Genomic DNA, 25,667 nt, shown 5'->3' with positions numbered 1-25,667 from the left:
CTGTTCCACTAAATTCGAGCTGCCACCAGTACCACAATTCCTGCTCCAATCAGGTCAAATTGCTGTTGCCTTATCCACCCAACTACTCTTGCCTTGAACCACTCCGCTGATCTGCTGCACTCCCTTAAAGAACCATCACAGTTTATAGCCATTAGCCTGTCTCTTCACGCATTCAAAACCGAGTTTATGCATACTCCTTGAATAGGAATTCTTGCAATACATCCAAGGACTTTCAAAAGCATGACAGTCCTAAATTAAGAGATGTATATTGCAAATAACTCAGATGGATATATGTTCACTGAACAGCCGAGAACATCTATTTTTAAGCATACTGTACTTCTTATACAGACACTGGAAATTAAGAGGCCTATTTTCAAGTCATATTTTCAAATGCAAGCCCAATTACTACTTACATTCTGTTTCTTCTTGTCTTGCAGAAGTGCCACATAACGCAGAGCTATCTTGGTCAGTGTAGTTGCAAGGGCACCAGCCACAAAGAAATCCCCATCCAGCAGGAATCCACGCAGAGGTGGCCTTAAAGAAATTACAGTATACTAGTTTCTTTAAAATTCAGCTAATTATGCCAAACAACCAAAACCACCACTGTGGATGTATTTGTTTACTCTTGTGACATATATTAATGTCCACTTTATTACATCCCTTGTAGCATCTAAACAGCAAAATAAAGTTCTTGAAGACAGACTGCTGATCACTCAGATATCATGAATGCAGTGCGAAACTCTTACTACATTCAAAACTATATGGTTTCGGTAAAATGCGCACTTAGTCGCAAGTTAAAATGCTAACTCGGAAGTATCCATTCAAGAAATTAGTGTGTATTGTACAAGCCATCAAGGAAATTCAGCAGTGAAAATATAAAAGCAATGATTCTTCGACCAATTATTAGTCTTCTGATTTTTCCATTTTTTTCCTGAACTTGGGTCATACAAACCTTTGCTGCAAGCACCTGCTTTTAAAAAGATTCTTTAAAAAATAAAGTTTGTAACCGAGATTCAATCAACAAAACTCAAAGGAAATAAATACATTAAGTAAATGTACAAGTGCTTACAACTGTTTTCACGAAATTTAATGCTAAATTTGCATGGGCATCAATAACTGCATCTTCAGCACCTCCTCTACCATGGAACTTAATTCACTGCACTTGATGGGGGAAACTGAAAAGATACATTGATGTTGGTACCACCCTTTGGCACAGAGGGAAGATGAAGTGCTCCCTGTGCCAATAAGGAAACCACCCACATCTGTCAGACTAGAACTACAGTATGCACATGTTCATATTTCTAAGTTTTATTTGTTTGTGGCAACATTTTCAAATGACACTTTTGGGAGGGAGGCTGCTATCAGGTTCAATCCCCAAATCAATGTTTGTCTCTATCCTTTAACATGATGCCATTTATACATCCATTCGTATAAATTCTAACATTACCTATCTTCTTCCTTTTTGGACGGTCTTGAGCTAAGGGCGCTCTGAGTTGCATAGGTCCCCATCTCTGTCACAAGTTTGTGTGTTGGAATCACCTGAACATCATCATCCATCTTCAGCTCACCAGTTTCTTTCTTTATCTCAGACTCAACTATCGGAATCTATCAACGTAGAAGTCAGGGAAATACAAATTACAGCATTTATGGTTTCAAAGAATGTCCACATATTATTCCACGACAATTCAATCTTCTTGCATGAGCCAGTTTTTTTGGGATAAATTAATCATATCTTAAGTTTAATTGAAGAATAACACTCCTTCATAGACATACTTCAGGTTATTTTCTTCAATATCAGCGTCTCTCCCATGCAACATTAGAACTATATATTTTTTTTTAAATAGAGATGTTGGATGAAATTTCGTAAAGCAGTTTTAATGTGTGCCATAGGAGAATGACATTTCTGGTATGATTAACATTACTAATCCATACAGGTTAACTTTTACATTTATCCACAAGTTAGTGTGTTTCAGTCAATTTTTTAAATTGCTGTTTGCAGACATTACTTAATAATTCCAGAGACTGAGGTTGGTTAAGCAAACCATTTTGGCCTGACAGATTCACACATCTGATCCATTACAGGGTCTTTTTTGCAACTTGGGCTGAGAAAACTGGAAAACAAAACCGTGAGGGTTGTGCAGAGACCTGGTTGTTAGCATTCTGCTCATTCTCTTGTCTATGGAATGGAGCAAAGCAATCTAGAAGGGAGAGAAAAAAAAATTAAGTATTCCATACATACCTCACCTAAGGACCGACGAACCTCAGTCATTACGCTCTGAATGTCATCCTTGGAGCTACAGTATTCTCCCAAAATCCACAGAGCTCCCCGGTATATCCTGTGACAAACAAAAATATAATATGCACTGAGGACGACAAGGTGTTGACATTAGGTCTGATCGCTTTCACAGGACTTTTATTTGATTATGAATGCTACTTCTCTTCAGTAGAAAACCTGATGTTACTTTTATGGTTACAATTAATTGAGATAATTGAGTGAATTTGGTTACTTCAATCCAAAATTAAACTGCAGTAAAAAACCCAAAATGGCAGCATAGTGAAAAAAGAACATGAACACCAATGAAAATATCACGTAGATCAGCTGTGACACGATTCAATGTCTGAACTTGGTAAATGGTTTCACTCTGGTTTCTGTTTCCATTATTCCAAATCATCAAGCAAACAATCTCAATTTATTGGAAATTCCCATTTTTCGATAAGCTTGCTGAGCAGGACTTAGTGAAAAGTAGTAACCCATTCCCTAACCACATTGCCCATCTCACCAGATCCTCGAACTTTCACATTTCATACTCCAGTTACGATGCCAAGATCACCTAACCCCAAAAACCTTCTGACTGCTATTAACTCAATTCCATGATCAACTGAACAAAGAGCAATAAATGGTAGGATAATTCGGCCTGCCAACCTTCCTACCTCCCATAGACAATTTCACACAAACTGAAACACGAAGTCCCCAAATGGAAAACCAGCAGCATACAGCCACAACAACCCGCCCACCACATTACTTCATGCATTTAAAACCTGTGGTGAAATCATTAATTCAAGCCTGCTAGCATAGTAGGTGGTCGGATATTAGTGGTACCCTTAAGATTCTACACATGGTCTGCCTCTCTGACTCAATGCAGCAAACTAAAAACAAAGTTCAAGATTACATTTCTGCCTAACCACAATTTAAACATCTTGCAAATACATGAAGAGTAAAAAGTTTATACTGCAAGAATAAAATTAAAATTTTACAACAGTGAAAAGCAAGCACACAATAATTGCAATCTTTGTTTTGCGGACAAGCTCTAGAATTCTTTGTCCTTACTTGACAGATTTTATGGCATGGAACACCTCCAACATCTTCTCAATGATGATTGGCCGAAGGCTGTCAAACCTCTGAATAGCTTCTCGCACAAACTCCAGAACATCGGCAGCAGCTGCCTCGTTACTGTCACTGAGGAATTCCATCAGCTGTGGAGAGATTATTAAAAATCCAAAATATTAAAACCTGCACATGTCTGTACTTGCATCATTCAACAAATATAGCTTGAAACCCATTGTTGTTACACATGTATACAATAGTGACTACCATTATATCGTCAGAATTGTCTATGCATCTTTTCAACAACTAATGATACAAACAAAAGGACTTGTTGTCATAATGCTCTTCACTCTTTCAATTATTTAAATCTGAATAGAATAACCCAATGGGACTACCAAGTGATATCCATGATTAAATCTAAATTCAGTGTAGCAACAGAAGCAGAACACAGGAGCTTGCAAGGCAACAAAATACACTTCGTCATGACTGCATGAAGTGCAAGGACAGAGTGCAGGACACATGCTTGCACATAACCGGTGGCATCCCTTGTATCAAAGGTCACAAAGTTGTTGCTTGCCACAACACAGCCTCAAAATAAAATGTTCCTCCGCACTGGCTCAGTTGGTAAATGCACAACTGAAAGTGGACATGAGCCACACAGACCAAAAGGGACTGAACATGAATCCTGCACTGTGGCAAGGTAGCAGATCTCAGCAAGGCGGTGGAACAGCAATGCCTCAACTTCGGGAGAGCAGAAGAAAATTCAGCCAAGCTTCCTGTTCCTGTCGGATATCCAGCCTACTCTACAGCACATGTAGACACTGCTGAGGACAAGATTAGACTTGCCTGCAACATTCTTTTCAACACTAAGACTGCTTGATTGGCACCACATCCTCCACCTTTAACATTCACTCCCTGCACCACCGGCACAACGTGGCTGCAGTGTGTACCATCTACAAGTGACTCGATAAGGCTTCTTCGGCAGCACCTCCCAAACCCACGACCTCTACCACCTAGAGGGACAAGGGCAGCAGGCGATTGGGAACATCACATGCAAGTTCCCCTCCAAGTCACACACCATCCCAACTTGGAAGTGTCTCGCCGTTCCTTCATGGTTGCTGGATCAAAATCCTGGAACTCCCTCCCCAACAGCACTGTGGAAGGAAGTATATTCACCACACGGACTGCAGCGGCACACCACCTTCTCACGGGCGATTAGGAACGGGAAATAAATGCTGGTCTTCCTAATGACGCCCATAGCCCAGGAACAAATACAATTTTTAAAACACATGAAACATGATCACTTGCATGAGATACTGGAGGGCATCAGTATTTCTGCAACTGTACTCCAGCACGAGTCAAAGCCTTCCGGACAGGAGGGGAAAGAAAGTAAATAAATGATGCTCACTTACCACTGGGATAACATTTCCAGCCATGTCTGGAAAACGGACACTGCACGAATGTAATGTTCTCACCAGAAGCTGTCGGTACTTGTCTGTATCTTCATGTTCTGAAACATTATTTGTTTTAATGACTTCCTTCTTCAGAACTATGACCAGCTGTGGGGCACAAATAGTCAGTGAAATTCTTAATACAGATCTGACATTAGAAGTTAACAATAAATTCAATTACTCAGATGCAAGGCGACCATACCTCTTCAACATTACGAGAAGAGACAAGATCCAGTGCCAACTGCAATGTCTTCTTGCGTACCTCCAAATCTGGAGTGGTCAGAACTCGCAGGACGTCCATCACCAAATCCTGAAAAGGACATTTTTAAACTCAGGCTCAATTAACATGGAAAAAAAAACATTATTTAAAAATTTCTAAACCTCTACCGTTTTTTCCCCCTCAGAGAAGGTGGTCAGCTGAAAGTTTTCTTTAAAAAAAGGTTAGGACTAATTCTTATCCACCCAAATTTGCAGTGTTCTATCTATACTTGATTAAGTATCAGCAACTTTATCCAAATGAAATAGTCAAGTTCAAATCCAAATATAAGCAAAAAGCACAAAGGTGGAACCTCACTGAAAAGCTTCAATTTACCAGTACACCATTTCTTCTTTCTGGATGGCTAAGAAAATGTGAAATGTCACAAACAATACTAAATATTGTGACATTAGAAATGTACTCATGCAGCTTCTAAAACAATGGCTTTAAATGGAATACAAGTGCACGCTTCCTTTCCCACCCATTATCCTATCCTCAGAGCTTTATATTTTTCAAACTTTTTTGATTCTTCATTTCCCACTGCTTCTGGATCTTTACTTTCTCCTCATAACTGTAACCTTGCATACTTGTTATCATTCCAGTAAATCTCTTGTGTACCATCTTCCTAAAGTAGATGCCAAAAACTGCCAATATTGTAACAGCAGCCAGACGAAAGTCTTACAGGTTCAGCAATATCTCTTTGCTTTTGTACTCTATTTATAAAACCGAAGAGCCCAAATGAGTGAGAGAGAGCAGGAGAGAGAAAGAGAAAGAGAAAAAAAGAAGAAAACAAAATACAGGTGGGTTTCGATAAAATGGATCTTGTTCAAGGGTTTCAAGACAAAAAACACAATGGTTATAATTTCAAGTCGCCAGTTGTGTGTTGATTACCTGCAGCACCCTCTCATGTGAAGGATGCTCCCTCAGCTCAATCAGGCGATCGAGAACAATCAGCTTCACATTGTTATCACTCTCCTTAATAATCAAATCAATGTAGCACTGAGCAGCAGCCTGGAGAAAGACAAAGTAAACATCGATTATATTTTTATTTTAAAAGTATATAAAATTGAGATCCATCTGTCACACATGCAAATATCTATGTCACATTTCCAAAAATTAGTGTGTGTATGTATAAATATATTTATTGCTTTAAAAAGTAGTTCTGCAGATTGGAAAGGGACGGGCCAGGTAGCATGGAGTTGCAGCATAAAAATCCATTGTATATGCACCTGTCCTTACAAAATAGAATATTCTGATGTTAGAAATCTGGAAGTATTTCGAAAATTTATAGACGGGTTTAAGAATTGTGCATTTATCACACTTTTAATGCTGGTTACTAAACTCATGATTAAGCTTTAGCACATCCATATAGGAATATAAATCCTTCCAAGAGTTGCTTTTTTTATTGACACATACATGCATGTTTTTTATATCCATCTCTTATGCACTGGAAATATTACACAATTGTTACTCTGGAGTAAAAATTGGTTGAATCAATTTGAAATTATTTTAATTTTCACACGATCCAGATATTACCCTGTTTGGCGGTGGGCTATATTTTCTACCATAATACCAGCGTTTTTCAAGTTTCTAGTACACACATCATAAAATATCAGTACCTTGATGGCTGTTGGAGCACTTGAGAGTGTAACTAAAGTACCAGCAGCTTCGTATTTTACTGCAGGGCTTGAGGATTGGAGTAAGTTGTAGATACAGCGGATAAATCGGGCTCTCTCTGTTGGATTGGCATGGCACACCTAACAACACATAATCAATTCGCTGAATATCCAATTAAACACCAGTACCTCCCATTTATTTGACGGTATACTTGTGCATATCATGTTTAATTGCCAAGTCACACAGAAAGCTGAATTTTTGTTACTTCACCTTATAAATCAGCTCAACGATAACTAGCTGTAGAATATCTCCAAAAGTATGAACTTGATCGATACAAGTACTCAGGTAATCCAGAGCCCGATCCTAGGGAAAACATTAAGAAACAATCTTAGAAATCATTAATTATCTTAAAATTGCAATTTCTAATCTGGATCTATTCCCAACTCCTGCAAGTATACTAAAAATTTGCAGGTCACTTGCACAAAAATAATTTTACCCAAAAAAGGTATATATTACAAAACCCATACCTTTTCCACACTTAAAAAAAATAGCGTGATCAAAAGCAAGATTCACAATAAGGTTTCCAAGATATACTGGAAAAATAAACCACGAATTAGGAATATTGGAGTAGGAGTCAGCCATTCATCCCTTCCAGCCTGTTGCACCACCATTCATTTAAATCATGGCTGATCTGTATCTCAACTCCATTTACCCACTTTGTTTCCAAATCCCGACCTAACAAAAAGCAAATAATCTCAGTGAGTTCATCAGCCCTTGATGTTCTGAGCTGTGCATCAAACACCCTTTTTTAAATTCCGTTCTTGACCCAATAAATTGAATCTCCCGATAAATCTCACATATCTCAAGTATTTTTAAATATCACAGGTCGAAAAAGGGGAAATGGCATTCTATTGCTATAAATGAAGCTGCCACTGACTGAATTGTTCCTGATCAGAATTTGTAAAAGACGCAAACATTTCACCTGATCTGCATGAATAAGCATCATGAAAGCATTCCGTTTACAACTTGCATCTTTTTCATTCACCAAGAAATCGTGGATCAACTCAGGAGCATCAGGAATAAGGTTCTCAAAGTTCCTACAAAAAAAAACATATCCAAATGCAATTACTTTGAAATATGCTGACAGAAATCTGGTTACTGTTTGTCCGATTTTAAAAAAAAATAAAAGCATTGCATATGTTAATGCTCAGCATTTTGCAAAGTTCTCTTTTCGGATCAAATCAGTAGATCTTTGAGCTAAAAATGTAATTTACTATTTTAGTAGAAACTATCAACAGCACTTATAAATGACACCTTTATCCAGATGCACAACATTTTGCTTCATCTCCATGAATAAACTAAATTTCAACAGATGTTCATTATCAGTCTAGATTGCTTGACTAACTTGTCATACTGATATAGTTAATGTACTCAGTTCTATTTCAGTGCACAGTATTACAACCAAAGACAGAAATCTTTAGTACTTTATCTATTCAATGTTTCAATATACTGTATTCATAAAGTGTTATAATCTGGTTGGGGAGAGGAGAAACAGAAGCGAGGTGGCCAAAAAACCCACAGAAATTGCTTTAATATTGCTCTTAGGAAACCGGCTCCTGCAGTCCAGTCTGCAGACCAATGAAAGGAAAACCATCTAATTTTACGAGCCTAGCTTCTCCTTCCCCCTGACATTAGTCTTATTACCTGCTGCCAATCACACTGCCCAGTAAAAGCACACCATTGTGGAGGCCACCTGCAAGACTTGCAGGATAAATTTAGGACAATATTCTTAAGCCACTCTTCCAAGTCCTGGACTGCAGAATAAAAAGGCTCCTGAAAGTACTTTCAAAATAAAATTACTCCCCCAAACTATATAGTTTTACTGCATCTCTTTACTCGGGGAATATTTTACACTTATGTAAATCAGAAAACAGCTACTATCTCCTGGTCAAAAATAAATCAGCTGTATCTGCAGTGTCCAGTTTAGTCTAAAGCTGTTGAACTAAGCAGGGAACTAGATGCTGACCAAAGTGATAAAAACGCACTCAAATGCTCAGTACCAGTTGGATCAGCAAGGAGATCAATCCATCCTCAATTCAACACAAGTCACCAAGAGAGCAATCTGGTGGATCATGTCGATTATTAAGTCTTTCCAAGTTAGAGACATTCCATGTAGAATCCCCATAATTGTTGCTCCCAAGGGAGGAGAATCAGTAAAATGTCTTATTCTTAAACTAAGCTTTCTATGAGTAGCATATGACAAATTAAAAGCACTCAACACTCCAATTCCTCAGGTGACATTTTCACTGAACGGCAAGTACCTTTTCCCACTCGCTCACAAAGTTCCGTATGATATTGCTTCAAGTAAATAGAACAATTACAACTCAAACTTAACAATTACTTGATCAGTGTGCTTCCAACCCAAAGAAGGAGGAAGCAGTGCTTAAGCTAGCCTGGGGAATGAAGAGGGGCAAGTGCAGCATGTTTCAGTGGGGGAGCATTTGGGGAACAGTGATGATATCAGCTTTGGAGTAGTATTAGAAAACAATCAATCGTACAAATGCTAAACTGGAGGGGGGTGAACTTCAGCGAGTTGTAAAGGGATGTGGCCTAAGTGGATTGGAATTAAAAATTGGTGGGCAAAACAGTAACTGAACAATGGGAGGCCGTCAGAGGAGATTGTTCAGGTGCAGGTTAAACACATTCCTATGAGGGGAAAAGGAAAGGCTTCCAAATCTAAAGCTCCCTGGATGACAAAAGATACGAGAGATAAAATGAGACAGAAAAGGGAGGCTTATGACAAGCGTAAGTTACATAATACAGTAGAGAACCAAGCTGAATATCGAAAGTACAGAAGAGATCTTAAACAAAAAGGAATAAAAAGGGGTAAAGAGTGTATGAGAATAGATTAGCAGCCAACATAAAAGGGGACCCAAAAGGTAGCGAACGGGTAGTCAAAGGAAGGGTGGATCGATTTGGGACCAAAAAGGAGATATTCCTGCAGAGGCAGAAGGCATGGCTCAGGTACTAAATGAGGACTTTGCATCTGACTTCACTAAAGAGGATGCTGCAAACAGGATAAAAATAAAAAGGTACTTAAAATGATGGTAGGCCCCAAAGTAGAAAAGTCACACAGCTCGAATGGGATGCATCCTAGGTTACTGAGGGAGGCAAGAGTTTAAATTGCGGAGGCTCTGGCCACAATATTGCAATCCTCCTTAAGAGACAGGGGTAGTGTAGAGGTCTGGAGGATTGCAAATGTTACTCCCCTGTTTTTAAAAAAAAGGGGCAGGGGATAAACCTGGCAAGTACAGGCCAGTCAGCTTAACATTGGTGGGAAACTTTGAGACAATAAACTGGGATAAAATTAACTGGCATTTGTATGGGCAAATAAATGAAAGTCAGCGCAGATTTGTTAAAGGCAAATCGTGTTTAACTAACTTGATTTAGAGTTCGTTTATGAGGTAACAGGGAGGGTTGCTGGGGGTAGTGCAGTTAATGTTGTGTATATAAACTTTCAAAAGGTGCTCGACAAAGTATCACATAATAGACTAGATAGTAAAATTGAAGCCCATGGGATTAAAGAGACAGTAGCAGTGTGCTAAGGGACAGAAAGCTAAGAGTAGTGGTGAACAATTGTTTTTCAGACTGGAGGGAAGTATACAGTGGCACTCCCCCAGTGGTCAGAATTAGAAAGACTGCTCTTTGATATTTTTATTAATGACCTGGACTTGGGTATACAGGGCATAATTTCAAAGTTTGCAGATTACATGCAATTCTCAAATGTAGTAAACAACGAGGAGGACAGTAACAGAACTCAGGAGGACAGAGATTGACAGCTGAAATGGGCAGACACATATCAGATGAAAGTTAATATGGAGAAGTGTGAAGTGATACATTTTGGGAGGAATAATGAGAGGTAATATACTCTGTGACAATTTACAAGGGGGTGCAGATTCAAAGGGACCTAGGGGTGTATGTACACAAATCTTGGTTTGGGGCAGGACAAGTTGAGAAGCCCGTTACAAAAACAACTGCATTGCTTAGTTCTTAATTAAGAGAGACATAGAGTTTAATAGCAAGGAAGTTATGATGAACAGTTCTAAAACACTGGTTAGGCTTCAACTAGAATATTGTATCCTATCTGGGCACCACACTTTAGGAAGGATGTCAAGGCCTCAGAAAGGGTGCAGAAGAGATTTACGAGAATGGCACCAAGGCTAAGGGACATCAATTATGTGGAGAGACGCAAAGTGACATAGCTTGGTAGGAAGAATGAGGAGAGGCATTATGAAGGAAACAGTATAATTTTAAAGAGGATGCAGGAACAGAGACCCCTTGGGGGTGCATGCACACAAATCTTTGAAGGTGGCAAGACAAGTTGAAAAGGCTGTTAAAAAACATTGGATCCTTGGCTTATTAACAGAGGCACAAAGTACAAAAGCAAAGAAGTTATACTAAGTCTTTCTAAAACACTGCTTGGCCTCAGCTGGAGTATTTCTTTCAACTCTGGGCACCACACTTTGGGATGGATCTCAAAGTCTTGGAGAGTACGCAGAAGAGATTCACGAAAATGATGCCAGGGCTGAGGGGCTTCAGTTTTGTGGAGACTGGAAAAACTGGGGTTGCTCTCCTTGGAGCAGAGACGGTTAAAAGGATATTTAACAGAGGTGCTCAATTCAGAAGACAGTTTTGATAGAGTAAATAAGGAGAAACTGTTTCAGTAGTTGCAAGGTCGGTATCCAGAGGACACAGATTTAAGATTGGTCAAAGAACCAGACACAACACGAGGAAACATTTTTTTTTAAATAAACACAGCTAGTTATGATCTGGAATGCACTGCCGAAAAGGGTGGTGGAATCAGATTTAATACTAACTTTCAAAAGGAAATGGGATAAATTCTTGGAGAAAAAATTTGAAGTGCTGTAGGGAAAGAGCAGGGGAGTGGGGCAGTTCTTTCAAAGAGCTGGCATCGGCATGATGGGCCAAATGGCCTCCTTATGTACTGTATCATTCTATGATTCTACCTGTAGATGGTGTAGATAGCCAGCACAGCGTTTCTGCGTACATAACTGTGGCGATGTTCCAGGCAGGCACGTATGGCTGGCATCAGTGGCTCTAAAAGCTCTGGCTCCTTCAGCTTGCACAAAAACCGCAGAGTGGACCCTCGAATAAATTCATTTGGGTGTTGCAGGTCCTGAACAAATTCAAACAAGATCTTATTAGTAGTAGTTATGCTCCAGACAACATATATATCTTCACCTTTCTGAAAAACACACATGGGCCCGGAGTTTCCACAAGGTTGCGCTGGTACTCAGCGCCTTTTGTCAAAAATTGGCCAAATCAGCACAAAAGATCGAGGAGTTAAGCGCAAATTAAGTTTCTAATTTTTTGCGCTCGTTTAACCAAACATTGTGCTAGAAGCAGCCCCACCCACAAAACTGGCCGCGCCAACAGATTGAATCAATCACTGGAGCAAGTTTCCACTAATTGCGCCTGTTTGCGGGCCTTCAAACAGGCTCTTAAAATTTAACTTTTTTTTTTTTAGGCGCAAAGGCACCAATAGGCAACTTTTCTTTTTTTTAAAAAATATTTTACGAAGAACTTGACTACTGTACACTAATATAATGAGTAAATGGTTCTACACATTTTTAAAGTCATTTTCAGTTATTTTAAATTGGGTTATTCAGGTGGTGAGCAGACATTGATTAAAATGTTTGTGATAAACCCATTTTCAGGTGTATTACTAAAACTGCACCAGGTTGCCACTCAAATATATCAAGCAATTTTTTTTAATGCATTTTTTTTTTACTACATTCTAAAACGTTGCCCGATTGTACTGATTCATGGCAGATTTCACATTCGCCGATATGCAAGTGAATTTGAGGAGACACTTGAGCAAAAAAGCCACTCAGCAAATTACCACAATTTGCATCCAGATTGCCCAAGTGAAAGTCTTGGCCTAGTATTTTATCTCAATACCATCAATCTTGGGCTTTTCTAAACTGAAAGAATAGACAGCCACTTTCCTCAATAGAAATAAAAAAAGACATTATTTTAGGGACCCATTCTCCAAGTGTCCTCAAGAAGGAGTCTTCAATCTATCTCTCTGGTGAAAAATTAATTCAGGCTCCAGAGATAAAAGGGCAGTGTTGCAACCTGATTCTCCACTGAAGGTTGGCTTTAGTATGAAATTACGAAGCTACTTTTCAGCGAATCTGTACTTGAAACATAGAGCTACATTTGAGCAGTCATTTTCCACCTGCATTTGACATTGAGTCTAATTTTAATTTTAAGTCACTTCATTCAAATGAAGTTCATTTTTTTGCAGTGAAAAAAGCCACTGTGCTGATATTTCAATAGCTCAATTCGAATTACTGGGAAATGCAAAAGAAATTCTGTAAAAATGACTTGAAATTAAAAAAGAGCAAACTGCATTTCATACCACTCAACACTTTCTTTTTCAGACTTGCTTTTAAAAGACGAAGCAGTGCAGTTGTGTTTTGAAGAAGTCTGTGATCGAAATGTCATGCAATTGCTATGAAACTGTTTTATTAGCTGTTTGCCATTTTCTTGCAAAAACATCTTCTATTCCTGTAGAAGCTTTTAGTAAAACATTTTTTTTTTTTAAATGAGAAGTGTGACAGCAGACATATGGCAGAAACAAAATGCATTCAAAGATTCACTGTTCAAATTCATTTTGTACGGAAAACATTTTTCAGTTATTAATTTCAAGCCACAAAACTTTCTTTACCTTTCTGTAGGCATCACAAACTAGAATCATCTCCTGCAGCAACTTGCCATCTGGAGTGGTTTTTGGGACAATCTCCCAAAAGACGAGAAGCAACTTTTTGATTGTGTGATCCTGCAGTGGCAGCACAAACCGAATGATTGTCATCAGGAGCCCCGGGAGCTTCTCTCCATTCAGAATCATGATGATCACCTTCTTCAACGCATCAGTCTTCGTCTTCACATCTCCCTTTTCTGTGGGAAAGGGAAAGAGAGACTCGTTAGTTTCTGTAAAAATACGAGATTACATAATCATAGAACGATCCAGCACCCAAGCCTTCCACCTCCTTCCCCTGCAAATGTTCATCCAATTTCCTTCGAGAAGTGATCGAATCCGCTTCCACTTGCTTTACAAAGATGAAGCACTTCAGTTGTGTTTTGAAGAAGTCTGTTGTAGAAATGTCATAAGGATTATCACCAGATAGCGCATTCCAGATCCTAACAACTCACTGTGTAGACAGAGAGACAGAGAGACAGGTGGAAGGGCATACTGCTTTTTCAGGGATAAAGGCAAAAATGACTTCTGAATCAATTGGATTAGTCAACCCACATCACTGTTACATAACCTTAAATTTGAACTTAAAATTGTAACAAAAAGTGCATATAAACATTTATACACTACACAAGGTTATCATGTGATAGCTCATTATGAAGCAGTGATAGAGATATGATTTGTTTTTATTCCCAACAGTTACAAAGATAAAGGCAGTTTATAAATAATATACTTAGATGTACAAGATTCAATTTTAACTGCAACATTAAGTGTGCCAAGAGGTGGAATCAATTGAGGCAAGTGTGACAGCAAAGTCAATTACTCAAGTAAGCTAAGTTATCAGAGATTCATGGTGTAAGCGGGTAAAATATAAAGTAGACAGTCACCAAAGTGGGGACTGAAGGCAGTGAATTGATCTGACACGCGAGATGGTTCAGACTAAAAGGGCTCATCAGTATTAGGAGGTTGTGAGGAGACGGGAGTTCCTCCCCCTCAAGGTAGGGATTGTAATATATCGCCTATTGACAGATTGTCTGTAAAACTCGCATATAAAAGGATAGAAAATGGCCAAATAACAAAATGAAAACTTTGCATATTCAGTACATTTAAGGGAACGAAGGGCAGAATTAACAATACTACTAATAAATCTCCAACAACAGTAAGGAGTAAGCTGGCTGGAAACAGATAGGATAAGAATACTATTGTCGCAGCAGCTGAGCTCATGGGAAAGGGATAGTTTTGGCTGATAAGAAACCAGGTGCAGAACTAGCTATGGGAAACCAGGGCAAGGTTAACACATTCCAGAAGGTTGAGATCGGCCCCATATGCTATGGGAGATGGAGAGGTTGAGAAACCACTCAGCAGCCAGTCTGATAAGGGTCAACGAGTCAATGTCGCTCCGCTGATGAGCTGTAGGCCAACCGGTGGTCATAGAAGGTTTTGTAGGAGGGTCACACACCACGAAAACTGTATAAGTGTGTGTGGAACCCTTGTTCTTTGAAAGTTAATTTGGAACGCTTCCTCTGCATATGCTTGAAGAAAGATCGGTTGAACTAAGGTTTCGTCTAAGTGATTCCGTGCTCGCTATACGGGCTGGTGTCGACTCCTTATTTCAGAGAGTCCACCTTGAAGAAGAGAAGTCTTCTTTTTCCCCCAACACATGAGTAACGCAAGGCCTTAACATATTGGCCTACACAAGATAAACACCGATAGACTTAATCCAAGCCATATACAATTAAAAATGATAAAATATGCATCTCCACAAAATGTTACCGTACCGATTATATATCATAAATGTTTTGTCATTGTTCAAACATTTTGACTTAACTGTTCTGCATGATGTAATATTTTATATATCTGGCTCAGTTAACTTCTCAGTCATTTTTCGTTGTTGCTTCACCGATGGAGAATTAATATACAGACACATATTGCATTTCTATCTCCATCCCCAAAATTACATTACATCTCGAGGCTTAAACACAGCCACATGTTCCAGCATGATACATCGTGTCACAAAGCATGGCTGTCTGGCTCAAATATGCCAACATATTTTTCTATTTTTTATTCCTCGTTGGGAGCCAACTGTGTTTTATTAAAATGTGGGATATAAATCCAGTTTCCTTTAACATGAAGTGTTGGATTTTCTGCAGGAAAATTTGCTTGAAATCTTGAATAAAAATAAACCTTAATGAGAAGCCCAATACTGATAAAATCTGAGACAAAAACAGAAAATCCTGGAAACACTCAGTAGTTTTCTGGAATTAAAATGCTTGCATTGGTTAAGAGTGCTCTTGAAACTACCGGATTGTTGTAAAAAAACATCTGGTTCACAAATGTCCTTCAGGGAAGGAAATCTGCCGCCCTTACCCGGTCTGGCCTATATGTGACTCCAGGCCCAAGCAATGTGATTGACTCTCAACTTCCCCCTGAAATGGCCTAGCAAGCCACTCAGTTGTATTTAAGAAAGCAGCTCACCATCACCTTCGAGGGCAATAAATGCGGGCCTTGCCGGCAATGCCCACATCCCATGAATGAAAAAAATAATTCAGGCAGCACCTTAAAAGACAAGTTAATGTTTCATCCTAGACCGGGCGATGTGTAATGAGAAGGGACTAATTAGCAATCTGGTTTACGAGGCCCTTTGGGGAAATGTGACCATAATATGGTAGAATTCCTTATTAAGATAGAGAGTGACACAGTTAATTTGGAAACTAGGGTCCTGAACTTAAGGAAAGGTAACTTCGACGGTATGAGGTGTGAACTGGCTAGAATACTTAAAGGGTTGACGGTGGATAAGCAATGGCAAACATTTAAAGATCACATGGATGAACTTCAGCAATTATACATCCCTGTCTGGATTAAAAATAAAACTGGGAAGGTGGCTCAACCATGGCTATCAAGGGAAATTAAGGAGTGTTAAAACCAAGGAAGAGGCATATAAATTGGCTAGAAAAAGCAACAAATTTGAGGACTGGGAGAAATTTAGAATTCAACAGAGGAGGACTAAGGGTTTAATTAAGAAGGGGAAAATAAAAACTGACTGCAAAAGCTTCTATAAGTATGTGAAGAGAAAAAATTAGTAAAGACAACCGTAGGTCCCTTGCAGTCAGATTCAGGTGAATTTATAATGGGGAACAAAGAAATGGCAAACCAATTGAACCAATACTTCGCTTCTGTCTTCACAAAGGAAGATACAAATAACCTTCAGAATGTACTAGGGGACAGTGGGTCTAGTGAGAATGAGGAACTGAAAGATATCCTTATTAGGCAGGAAATTGTGTTAGGGAAATTGATGGGATTAAAAGCCGATAAATCCCCGGGGCCTGATAGTCTGCATCCCAGAGTACTTAAAAAAGTGGCCCTAGAAATAGTGGATGCATTGGTGATCATTTTCCAAGAATCTATCGACTCTGGATCAGTTCCTATGGACTGGAGGGTAGCTAATGTAACCTCACTTTTTAAAAAAAGGAGGGAGAGAAAGCGGGTAATTATAGACCGGTTAGCCTGACATCAGTAGTGGGGAAAATTTTGGAATCAATCATTAAGGATGAAATAGCAGCCCATTTGGAAATCAGTGACAGGATCGGACCGAGTCAGCATGGATTTATGAAAGGGAAATCATGCTTGACAAATCTTCTGGAATATTTTGAGGATGTAACTAGTAGAGTAGACAAGGGAGAACCAGTGGATGTGGTGTATTTGGACTTTCAAAAGGCTTTTGACAAGGTCCCGCACAAGAGATTGGTGTACAAAATCAAAGCACATGATATTGGAGGTAATGTACTGACGTGGATAGAGAACTGGTTGGCAGACAGAAAGCAGAAAGTCGGGATAAACGGGTCCTTTTCAGAATGGCAGGCAGTGACTAGTGGGGTGCCGCAGTGCTCAGTGCTGGGATCCCAGCTATTTACAATATACATTAATGATTTGGATGAAGGAAGAGAGTGTAATATCTCCAAGTTTGCGGATGACACTAAGCTGGGTGGCAGTGTGAGCTGTGAGGAGGACGCGAAGAGGCTGCAGGGTGACTTGGACAGGTTAGGTGAGTGGGCAAATACATGGCAGATGCAGTATAATGTGGATAAATGTGAGGTTATCCACTTTGGGGGCAAAAACACGAAGGCAGATTATCTGAATGGCGGCAGACTAGAAAAAGGGGAAGTGCAACGAGACCTGGGTGTCATGGTTCATCAGTCAATGTAAGTGGGCATGCAGGTACAGCAGGCGGTAAAGAAGGCAAATGGTATGTTGGTCTTCATAGCTAGGGGATTTGAGTATAGGAGCAGGGAGGTCTTACTGCAGTTGTACAGGGCATTGGTGAGGCCTCACCTGGAATATTGTGTTCAGTTTTGGTCTCCTAGTCTGAGAAAGGACGTTCTTGCTATTGAGGGAGTGCAGCGAAGGTTCACCAGATTGATTCCAAGGATGGCTAGACTGTCATATGAGGAGAGACTGGATCAACTGGGCCTTTATTCACTGGCATTTAGAAGGATGAGAGGGGATCTCAGAGAAACATATAAGATTTTGATGGGACTGGACAGGTTAGATGCAGAAAGAATGTTCTTGATGTTGGAGGAGTCCAGAAGCAGGGGACACAGTCTTAGGATAAGGGGTAGGCCATTTAGGACTGAGATGAGGAGAAACTTCTTCACTCAGAGTTGTTAACCTGTGGAATTCCCTGCGGCAGAGAGTTGTTGATGCCAGTTCATTGGATATATTCAAGAGGGAGTGAGATTACTACTAGGGGGATCAAGGGGTATGGCGAGAAAGCAGGAATGGGGTACTGAAGTTGCATGTTCAGCCATGAACTTATTGAATGGCGGTGCAGGCTCGAAGGGCTGAATGGCCACTCCTGCACCTATTTTCTATGTTTCTAACATGGACCGTTCATTACACTGGAAGATATTAGCGGTGAACAACATTTAGAGAGAAAAGAGGGGAGAGTAAAAAAAACAAATGGGCGTAAATAGAATGAGCTGTGAAGTGCCATTTCTCCTCGTGTGTAATGGTGAATTTGCCCTCCTCCTTCCTTTGGCTCTGTTCCTTTTTATATGCTGTTCATCTGTAATATCGTCTAATTCTGATGAGTCCACACCTGAAACATTAACTTGTCAGTTCTCTCCACAGTTGCTGCCTGTCCTTCAGATTTCGAGCATCTTTTTGTTTATACTGATAAAATCTTGCCTAACTCCCATGAAATCCTTCATCAATTCAACATTAAATTATCTAAAAGTCCCCTGGTATCACAGTAACGAAGGGCTAGACTTTTCACATGGCTGGCTATCGCGCAAAAAATGGGCAATGTCCCAGCCTTCAAGATCGCTGGAACATTGCCCACTTTTTAGGATGACGACTTTCGGCTCAGAGTTAGCCCAAGCAATGCGAAAAGGGCCCAGAGATGTAGAAGGCAGAGCTTCCCGAGCAACGGCCTTCTGCGCATGCGCTCTCTTTTGGCAGACAGGTTTTCCCACGGTTTCGGGAGATCAGGGTCATCCACACATGCGCCGGGGGGGGGGGGGGGGGGGGGAGAATGGGGAGAAAGGAAAGGAAAGGAAAAAGAGAGAGAGCGCGAGCAAGAGGGATAAAGATGAGATTAGAGATCAAGATTATAAGGTAAAGAAAATCAGATAGCAGTATTCATGATGTGGAGAGGGGTGAAAGGAGGTGCACTCCCGGTGGGCCGAATTAATCCGGGGTGGGGATGGAAAATCTCCACCCCGGGCAAACCGCAAGATTTGGGGCAAGATCACAGACGTGGTCTCCTCGGCTTCCCATGAGGCGGGGGGGTTCGACCAGTGCCAGAAGCACTGGAACAGCCTGGTTGCTTTGGCAAGAGTAAGTAGAATTTTATATTGTAATTTTACAAATTGTAATTATAACTAATCTCCTGGATTGAATTTAAGCTTGTTATTCTTACTTATATTCCCTGCTAAGAATCTGTGACCTTTTTAAGTCTCCCTGGCTGCTGTCACTTACACAATGATCCAGCATGGACTGGGGGAGAGCTGCCCTTGCTCACTGTCTACCCTGGGACACGAGCTCCGAGCATTGCCGAGTTCAGTGGAGATTGTAGTCGAGAGATGAAATGTCAAGATTAGTTCCTAAACACGATCTTTGTTATAACCGTCCATCAATTGTGGATAAAAACCCTATGAGCATATAATGTTGGAAACTGTTGTCTTTCCATGATAGTACCTCAGCTCATGCCATGCTCTTGTCACGTTTGCAGAGGAAGATTTCGAACAAGAGAAGAAGGGAGCAGAGGCGCACCGGATGAGACCCTGCTCAGCTGCAGCAGCTCAGTGAGCTGGAGGAGAGTGCCGCGGCACGTGTGGGGGCCCACAGTCGCTCAGTCATCACCCGTGGTGCTGCAGAACCCGCCCATGTGTCACGTGAGTTATGTGTCAAGCAGTGTTAAAGTAATGTCATTTAATTATAACATACGAATGAGGTCATGTTATGCATGCAACACCACGAGAACCTAAGTACCTAAGAGCAGGAGCAGGCCATCTGTGTCCCCTTCTCTGCCTGCTCCCCGTAAACCTTCAGTCCCTTCTCATTCTGTCTGTCTCAGATTATCCAGCATCCACAGCTCTCTGGGTCACTGAATTCCACATAGATGTGCTACCATATGTATTACCGTATGATGTATTGTTATGTAATGTCTCTTGGTCTCATGTATTGTAGTCGTGCTGTTGCTCCTTCGTATGCCAGCGCAGCGCAAGAATGTGTACCCTTCTGTTCTAATAAGCTGAATTGTGTTTTGCAGGTCCAACACCAATGTGCAGTGAGGGAACACCTGTGCCTGCACCGATGCAGGTGGCCCTCACCACGAGTGGAGAGGAGGAAGATGATGATGATGAACCAATGACAACAGAGCCCGAGACGGAAGAGGATGGCCCCTAGAATCCCTGGGACTATTCTTTCACCTGCGGCCATGAGGTCATATTCTTCGACTGACGAGCTCGCGGGACCAAGCGGCGTGCAGGCGTGGATGCCAAGGCGCTTAACAGTGCACACGCCGACCCCACGGAGGTCGGGTCAGCGAGGTCAGCGCTCACTTCCTCTGACCGAGTGGATAGAGGGCTTGACCAGACTGTGCGAGGAGTGTCGGGATCAGTCGCGAGCATCTCCAGGCGTTGGTGGTGTTCTCGAGGGACATGCCCCGGGTGTCTGCTGTGCAAGCGTGCGCAGACCGCCTCCATCGATGCCTTGTGGCATGCGTTGTTAGTGGGACACGGCACTGAACCCCGAGGTGCCACTGTCACACACACCACCAGCACACAAGCGAGTCAGGAGGAAGCACTTCCTTCTGACTTGGAAGGCGATGCCCCAGCTTCATCTTCCCCTCCAACACCTCCCCTTCCTCCCAAACAGGCAATTGTGCCACCATCACCCCCACCACTGCAGAAGTCTTGCCGTTGCCCACTACACACCAGCTTCGTCTCGGTACCCAGGGACCAAAACGGGGTGGGGTTAAGATGCGGGGGTGAGGTACAGGATCTAGAGGGAAACGTGGCCGCAGATAGGGAGGTGGGTGTTTTATTGTTGTATTTTCTTATTGTTGCGTTTTTTAAAATTTATTGTTGGGTGGCAGGAGGGGTTGTTACAGTTGAAAAATTTCATTAAATTGTTAAATTATTAACTTTTTTTAAAATGTTATAATTGTTGTGTAGTGTCTTCTAATAACATAAGTTAAGTTAAAACATTTATGCAACTATTGTACAACATTGGCCAGGCGAGGATAAAACTTAACAACGCAAATGCAACTATTGCCCAACCGTAACTATAACTGTCCCCAATACAAGTTTATGCAAAGCATCCAATTGAGCTGCTGGAGCAACAGCTTTGCAGGCCGCGTAACTCCCACGGGGTTTCTCCAGTGTTTCGGGAGGGGGTGGCATCATGGATTCATCGCCAGGCTAATTGTCCTCCGAGAGCCATGATGCGCACATATTGCGCGAGAGCACTCTCTCAGACCTGTTTGACAGTCAGCCTTGCCATCTGCCTCTTCTGCCTCCACTCCTTCCAGAGATGGACTGGCAGCCCCATCTGGCAATTGTTGTCCTCTCCTTATAGCTAGGTTGTGCAACATGCAGCACACCACAATAAACTCAGCGACCTGGTGGTACTGTAGGCTGCTTCCAGAGTGGTCCAGGCATCTGAAGCGCTGCTTGAGCGATCCAATTGTCTTTGAAGATATTGCGTGTAGCTATGTGGCTTTCGTCGTGACGCTTCTCGACTTCCGTCAGGAGATTACGCAGGGGGGGTCATGTGCCAGCTGGCAAGGCCATATCCTTTATCCCCCAGCATCCAACAGTGACCTCCTGGCTGACCGTCAAACAGGTCAGAGATGGTGCTCTCACGCAGTATGTGTGCTTCATGGATGCTGCCTGGAAATTTAGCATTTACTGCCATGATGATTTGGTTGTGCTCGACAATGAGCTGCACCATTCAGAGTGAAATCCCTTTCAGTTATGAAACACCTCTACCTTTTGTAAATGTGCTTTCAGTGCCTGCAGTCTATTGCTCCCTACACCTTGGGGAAATTTGCCATTCGAGAATCCAAAGCCCTCCTAGTCATAGGGAAGTCATAGGCAAGAATTATCGAATGGAGCAATGTGTGGCATGCTGAGAGATACCACAGATGTCGCCAGTTGAAGCCTGAAAGGATCCAGATGCGCAGAAGGATAGTGCCACAGTAACCTTTACCTCAATGGGCAGTGCAGTCCTGATGGTGCTGGTAGGCTGCAGATCCCCCTTGATGAGCTGGCCTATCTCATCGATGACATCCTTCCGGAAGCGCAGCCTCCTCAGGCACACGTCATCAAAGAAGTTGAGGGAAGATTGCTTTTCCCTGTAAGTTCGTCAGCTGTACGTACTCCTCCTCCGCATTAGTCTGCCCCCTCTTCGATTGACACCTTCACTTAACTCAACTTCAGACGCCCAGCATATGAGCATTTACAAGTAATGGTAGAGAAACTACAGGCCCCATCACTAAGGTAATAAATGCCATTTGTACTAAAAAAATATATCAATTATAAATATAAATGGAAGTGTAAATGTGAGTGGATCTATCAGTAAAGGACCCTTAAATAACTCAAAAAATTATATGTCCCTTCTTTAAGCAGCTTCCTCACTTCTTCTGATGTTCAAAATGGCACCCGTAATGCCGAGTTCTGTGAGGAAGGCCAGGTAAAAGCAGCTTTTCTCCAGCGATGCACAAAAGCAAGAGGAGCCCAGCGATCTGTGGGTACTAGCCCAACTTTCGTGTCGAGGTGTTTAACTGGAGGTATAATGTGTAATAATGTCCTTCTGCTAAGGAAGCCCCAGGCCAGGCATCATTAGTAGCTCAAAAGGACAAACCAACATATCCCACTTTTCAACTACCTACTCGAAGACACATGGCGAAAGACTCTGCATTGACACTGGAGCTGCCATTTCTTCTCCTGGTGGAAAAGTCCCTTGCACACTATGGGCCCAAGTTTCCACAAGAAAAAAAACGAGCTGGGCGTCCGTTTTTTGCGCCTAAAACGGCGCCTAAAAAAATCCTCGGTATTCTCCACCGACTGACAGGTCCTGTGGCACTCGGCGCAGTCAGCACAAGCTGTGGGGGGGGCGGAGCCAGGTCCCGGCGCTGAAAACAGTGCCAGGACCTCTGCACATGCCCCCCCCCCACCCACCCGATACCCGCTTCCCCCCCCACCCACCCGACACCCGCTCCCCCCCCCGCCACCCGACACCCGCTCCCCCCCCCCACCCGACACCCGCTCCCCCCCCCACCCACCCGACACCCGCTCTCCCCCACACCCACCCGACACCCGCTCTCCCCCACCCCACTCCCCCCCCTCCCCACTCCCCCGACACCCGCTCCTGTTCCCCGACCCCCCCTCTCTTCCCCCCCTTCCCCCCTCCCCCTCCCCCTCCCCCCTCCCCTCCCCTCTCTCCCTTCCTCTCTCCCTCCCCCTCCCGCTCAGCGGCACGAAGAGCTGCAGAATTCTCCCTGGCTGAAGCACTTTCACACAGGTAGGAAGATGGTTTATTTAATCTTTTCTTGGCTTATAAATGTTTATTCAGGTTGGATTTATTTGTATAATATTTGTAGAAGTATAAATAAGGATTTATTGTCGAATTTAATGACTTCCCTTCCCCCCCACCTCGTTCTGGACGCCTAATTTGTAACCTGCGCCTGATTTTTTAATGTGTAGAACAGGTTTTCTCAGTTCTTCAAAAATCTTCACTGGCGCCATTCTACTTTAGTTTGGAGTACATTTTCACTGTGGAAACTTTCAAATCAGGCGTCAGTGGCCGGACACGCCCCCTTTTGAAGAAAAAATTCTGTTCTAAACTAGAACTGTTCTACCTGACTAGAACTGCAGAAAAAAAAATGTGGAGAATTGCGATTTCTAAAATAGTCCGTTCTCCACCAGTTGCTCCTAAAAATCAGGCGCGAATCATGTGGAAACTTGGGCCCTTTGTTTCTACTGTTGCTGACATGGAAAAAATTGAACAGAAGCGACACCTTTGTGTGGTGCTGATTGGGCTCTGAATGCTGTAAAACTCAGGGCTCAGTGAGATGAGAAATACAAGAGTCACTTACCCAAGTCGATTTTTAGACTAATTTCATTTGGTGGCTCCGAGTCCAAGGAAACGTTGATGAGAGTATAGCATACGTTTTCTGCAGCCGTCATGATGCCGGCTCCAATCGGCAAATTTAAAGTCAGGAAACGGGTAACCTCAGAGTGCAGGTAATCTGTGGGTGCAAAGATAAATACACTGATTATTTGTTCAAAGTTCTCTAAAGTAGCTTTTTTCCCCCCCAAAACTAAAACAGATGCTATACCATCAATGTACTCATATGTAAAACCCAGCTGAATGTGTGACCAGTCAATATGGAGCTTACACAACCCTTTCATTAAAAAAGGCAACACATGCTCATTTAGATTTTTAAAAATCCAGATTACTGCACAGAGCTGTCAAAGATTTCACATTATCTCTTATAGTATCATAGAACAGACAACTTAGTTACATAGCGATTGAACATTGAAAAATGTCCCAAAGCATCTCCAAGAAGTGTAATCAAAAAATGGACCCCCAAGCCAAGGACAGAGATATTAGGAGAGGTGACCAAAAGCTTGGTAAAAAGGTGGGTGTTGGAGGAGGTGGAGATCGGGAGACGTTCAGGGATAGCAATATAGAGCTCGAAACCGAGGCTGCTGAAAGCAAGGCCACCAATAGTAGGGCCAGGGGAATTGCACAAAAGAGGAGCAGAGTGTACAAGGGAAGATGGCTGACAACGTTGAGAGGGAGAGAGAAAGAGAGAGAGAGAGGGGCTCAAGTTATGGAGACATTTAAACATGAGAATGAGAATTTTAAATTTGAGGCTTTGGGAGAGTGAGAGCCAATACAGCTCAATGACAAGGATGATGGAAATGCTGAACTTGGTGTGAAATAGGAAAAAGGCAGCACTTAGTTCATGTGAAGTTTAAGAAGAGTGAAGGAATGGAGGCCAGCCAGGAGAGCATTTAAATAGTTAAATAGGTGACGAAGGCATGGATCAGGGCTTTAGGCAGATGTAGGTGGAGGTGGGCCAAGCTATCAAGGTTGAAATCGGCAGTGTGTGTTATGGAGAGGATATGGGGTCAGAAGTTGGGCTCGGGTCAAATAGGACACAAGGCTGTGAACAGGCGTCTTCAACCAAAGACAGTGCCTGGGGAGGGGGATAGAATCAGTGGCAATGATAGAGATTGTATTGGGAGCCAGAGGACAGCTTCAGTTGTCCCAATGTTTAACCTATGGAAATGGAGGCTCAGCCAGGCTGGATGTCAGACAAGAGGTTGGACAACACAGAGGCAGTGAAATGGATAGAGCTGTGTGTCTCCAAAGGGTAGCATGTAGACTCCCAAAGCAAGCGCTCTACTCAGAACTCCTACACGGCAAGCGAGCCCAAGGTGGGCAGAGGAAGCGTTTCAAGGACACCCTCAAAACCTCCTTGATAAAATGCAACATCCCCATCGATACCTGGGAGTCCCTGGCCAAAGACCGCTCGAAGTGGAAGTCATGCACCCGGGAGGGCGCTAAGCACCTCGTCTCATCGTCAAGTGCATGCAGAAATCAAGCGCAGAGCGTGGAAGGAGCGTGCGGCAAACCAGACTCCCCACCCACCCTTTCCTTCAACGACTGGCTGTCCCACCTGTAACAGAGACTGTCATTCCTGCATTGGACTGTACAGTCACC

General features: G+C 42.2%; 1 protein-coding gene across 1 annotated transcript in view; it reads right to left on the bottom strand.

The window, feature by feature from the left end:
* The window catches only part of copb1 (COPI coat complex subunit beta 1), a 61,608-nt gene that overhangs the window by 22,696 nt on the left and 13,245 nt on the right, over nucleotides 1-25,667 (bottom strand). Inside the window, exons 2-14 of the mRNA XM_070899938.1 lie at nucleotides 24,031-24,183; nucleotides 13,404-13,633; nucleotides 11,677-11,846; nucleotides 7,632-7,746; nucleotides 6,920-7,012; nucleotides 6,652-6,789; nucleotides 5,924-6,043; nucleotides 4,979-5,086; nucleotides 4,738-4,884; nucleotides 3,329-3,474; nucleotides 2,240-2,336; nucleotides 1,448-1,605; nucleotides 414-534 (exon numbers count right to left, since the gene is read on the bottom strand). Of these exons, the coding sequence (XP_070756039.1) occupies nucleotides 414-534; nucleotides 1,448-1,605; nucleotides 2,240-2,336; nucleotides 3,329-3,474; nucleotides 4,738-4,884; nucleotides 4,979-5,086; nucleotides 5,924-6,043; nucleotides 6,652-6,789; nucleotides 6,920-7,012; nucleotides 7,632-7,746; nucleotides 11,677-11,846; nucleotides 13,404-13,633; nucleotides 24,031-24,121 (1,734 nt within the window). The 5' untranslated portion in view covers nucleotides 24,122-24,183. The remainder of the gene's footprint in view (nucleotides 1-413; nucleotides 535-1,447; nucleotides 1,606-2,239; nucleotides 2,337-3,328; nucleotides 3,475-4,737; nucleotides 4,885-4,978; nucleotides 5,087-5,923; nucleotides 6,044-6,651; nucleotides 6,790-6,919; nucleotides 7,013-7,631; nucleotides 7,747-11,676; nucleotides 11,847-13,403; nucleotides 13,634-24,030; nucleotides 24,184-25,667) is intronic.

This window comes from Pristiophorus japonicus, chromosome 14 (genome assembly GCF_044704955.1).
Source record: "Pristiophorus japonicus isolate sPriJap1 chromosome 14, sPriJap1.hap1, whole genome shotgun sequence".
In the NCBI taxonomy this organism is placed as follows: Eukaryota; Metazoa; Chordata; class Chondrichthyes; family Pristiophoridae; genus Pristiophorus; species Pristiophorus japonicus.
Note: the sequence above shows the minus strand (reverse complement) of the source record. Positions and strands in the feature narration are given on the sequence as shown.